Raw genomic sequence first — 2,029 nt, forward strand, 5'->3', positions numbered from 1 at the left:
TACTCTCTTTTTAAATATGTCTATGTTTTTATGTTTTCATTAATCTTTATTTATTTTTTTACTACAAGTTAATGAAAATGAGAAATGTTTCCTTGGTAACTAGCTGAAGTAAAACAGGTTTAAGGTTATTTTATTTTATTTATTTTTTTTCTGAATTAAGTTTACAAATGCTGCTTCCAATATGAATTTATCATAGGTTTTACTTCAAGTCCCACATTTTTTCCACAATCAGCAAAAGAGCAACTGGAACAATGCTCCACATTATAATATAACCTTTTGATAATCCATCACAAACCAAATTATGAGGACAGCTGAGCTATTCATCTCAAACGGCCACATGCAAAACACCATCTCTATCATGGTTTCATGTTCTAGCCTCTAAATCAACCAGCAAGTCATTTGCATAACATAACACTGTCTTCAGCAAATTGTGAGCAAATATTGTGCAATATAAGCATTCGCTTCTGTTATTAAATTGTATTATGCCAGCCTTTGCCACCATGCTCTGCAGATATCAGTAATATAAGCATTGGTCATTTAAAAAAACATATTGGTTGACCACATAATATTAATATATTGTACATAACTATGATAAACTTTGCAATAAAAAGGTCTGCTGAGATCTTCCTTTCAGTCCAACAGGTCAGCGTGTGTTAGTTTGACTGCAAGCCAAGGCTGATGTTTTCATTCACTCAAACTACATGTGTGTGATCAGCTCTATGGTCAGTCTGCCTGAGCATGAATAATTTACAGCAGGAGGTCCCATATGAGCAAGCTGTCTCACTACACACACCAGCACTGAGCTCAACTCTGGGCTCACAATAAAGAAGTGTGAAAATGAATGCAATTAATTTTAATTGAATGAATTTTTGAGGTGTCATGTTATAATTTAGTAATTAACCTCAGAGGAGGTGTCCAGTTTATTAATCATCTACTGCACATATAAAACTATACATCTGCAGTAAAAGTTTTAGCAGTTTTGCTGTGTGGTTTTGTCATTTTTATTATATACACTTAAACTATACTTTAAAAACTATTTACTATATATATATATCAGTCTGCCTGAGCATGAATAATTTACAGCAGGAGGTCCCATATGAGCAAGCTGTCTCACTACACACACCAGCACTGAGCTCAACTCTGGGCTCACAATAAAGAAGTGTGAAAATGAATGCAATTAATTTTAATTGAATGAATTTTTGAGGTGTCATGTTATAATTTAGTAATTAACCTCAGAGGAGGTGTCCAGTTTATTAATCATCTACTGCACATATAAAACTATACATCTGCAAGAATTATATGTTTCATGAAAAACTTCCCTACATCAACACATCCTGTCAATGCAAAGTCGGAAATGAATCGGGAATATGTAAATTACCCATCGCAGCACTGGTAATAACATTTATCTATTAATATATTAGTGAAAATATAAGAGCCTGCATATAACTGACAGACCAGAAACAGATCTGACATTATATCAATTTCACCAAAATGCAATCAAACGCACTCAGACAGACTTCTAGAGTGTACTAAAGGCATATTAATAAAACAATATAGCACAGTCAATGTTTAAATCTGAGGGTAAATGAATGCAAATGATGGTGGTGTTTGTGAATGGTGTCTGTCATTTAGATGTGCAACACACTGTGGATACTTGCACAAATATGCTAATGTCACGTTTGTCACTGCACAATATGGAATAAAAACACACCTCTGCCTTAAAATACGAGATTAGACATGCGATAAAACGACAACTACAAATATAATCTATGAATATGAAAGGCTAGCGTTAGCAGCAATGCTATTACGCAGCAGTGGGGGGGATTTAGCCCCTCTCCTTCATTCTGAGAAGTTAGCGGGAGAAATAACGCTTTTACTGCCGTGAAAACACCCCGGCTTCATTTAGGATCGCTGCCGTGATGCAGCTGGATAAAGGATGGATTTTTACCTCGGGATGGAGGATCGGGACGCATCCAGTTTCTTTCTTAAATTCATCCAGAGCGTCCGCCATCTTGCTTCTCGACCACGC

General features: G+C 35.6%; 1 protein-coding gene across 1 annotated transcript in view; it reads right to left on the bottom strand.

Annotated features, from left to right (window-relative positions):
- Positions 1–2,029, bottom strand: part of zdhhc17 (zDHHC palmitoyltransferase 17) — a 27,053-nt gene extending 25,024 nt beyond the window's left edge. The window contains exon 1 of the mRNA XM_016447704.1: positions 1,949–2,029. Within this exon, the coding sequence (XP_016303190.1) occupies positions 1,949–2,011 (63 nt within the window). The 5' untranslated portion in view covers positions 2,012–2,029. The remainder of the gene's footprint in view (positions 1–1,948) is intronic.

The sequence above is a fragment of the Sinocyclocheilus anshuiensis genome, unplaced genomic scaffold (genome assembly GCF_001515605.1).
Source record: "Sinocyclocheilus anshuiensis isolate Anshui unplaced genomic scaffold, SAMN03320099.WGS_v1.1 scaffold283, whole genome shotgun sequence".
Classification (NCBI taxonomy): Eukaryota; Metazoa; Chordata; class Actinopteri; order Cypriniformes; family Cyprinidae; genus Sinocyclocheilus; species Sinocyclocheilus anshuiensis.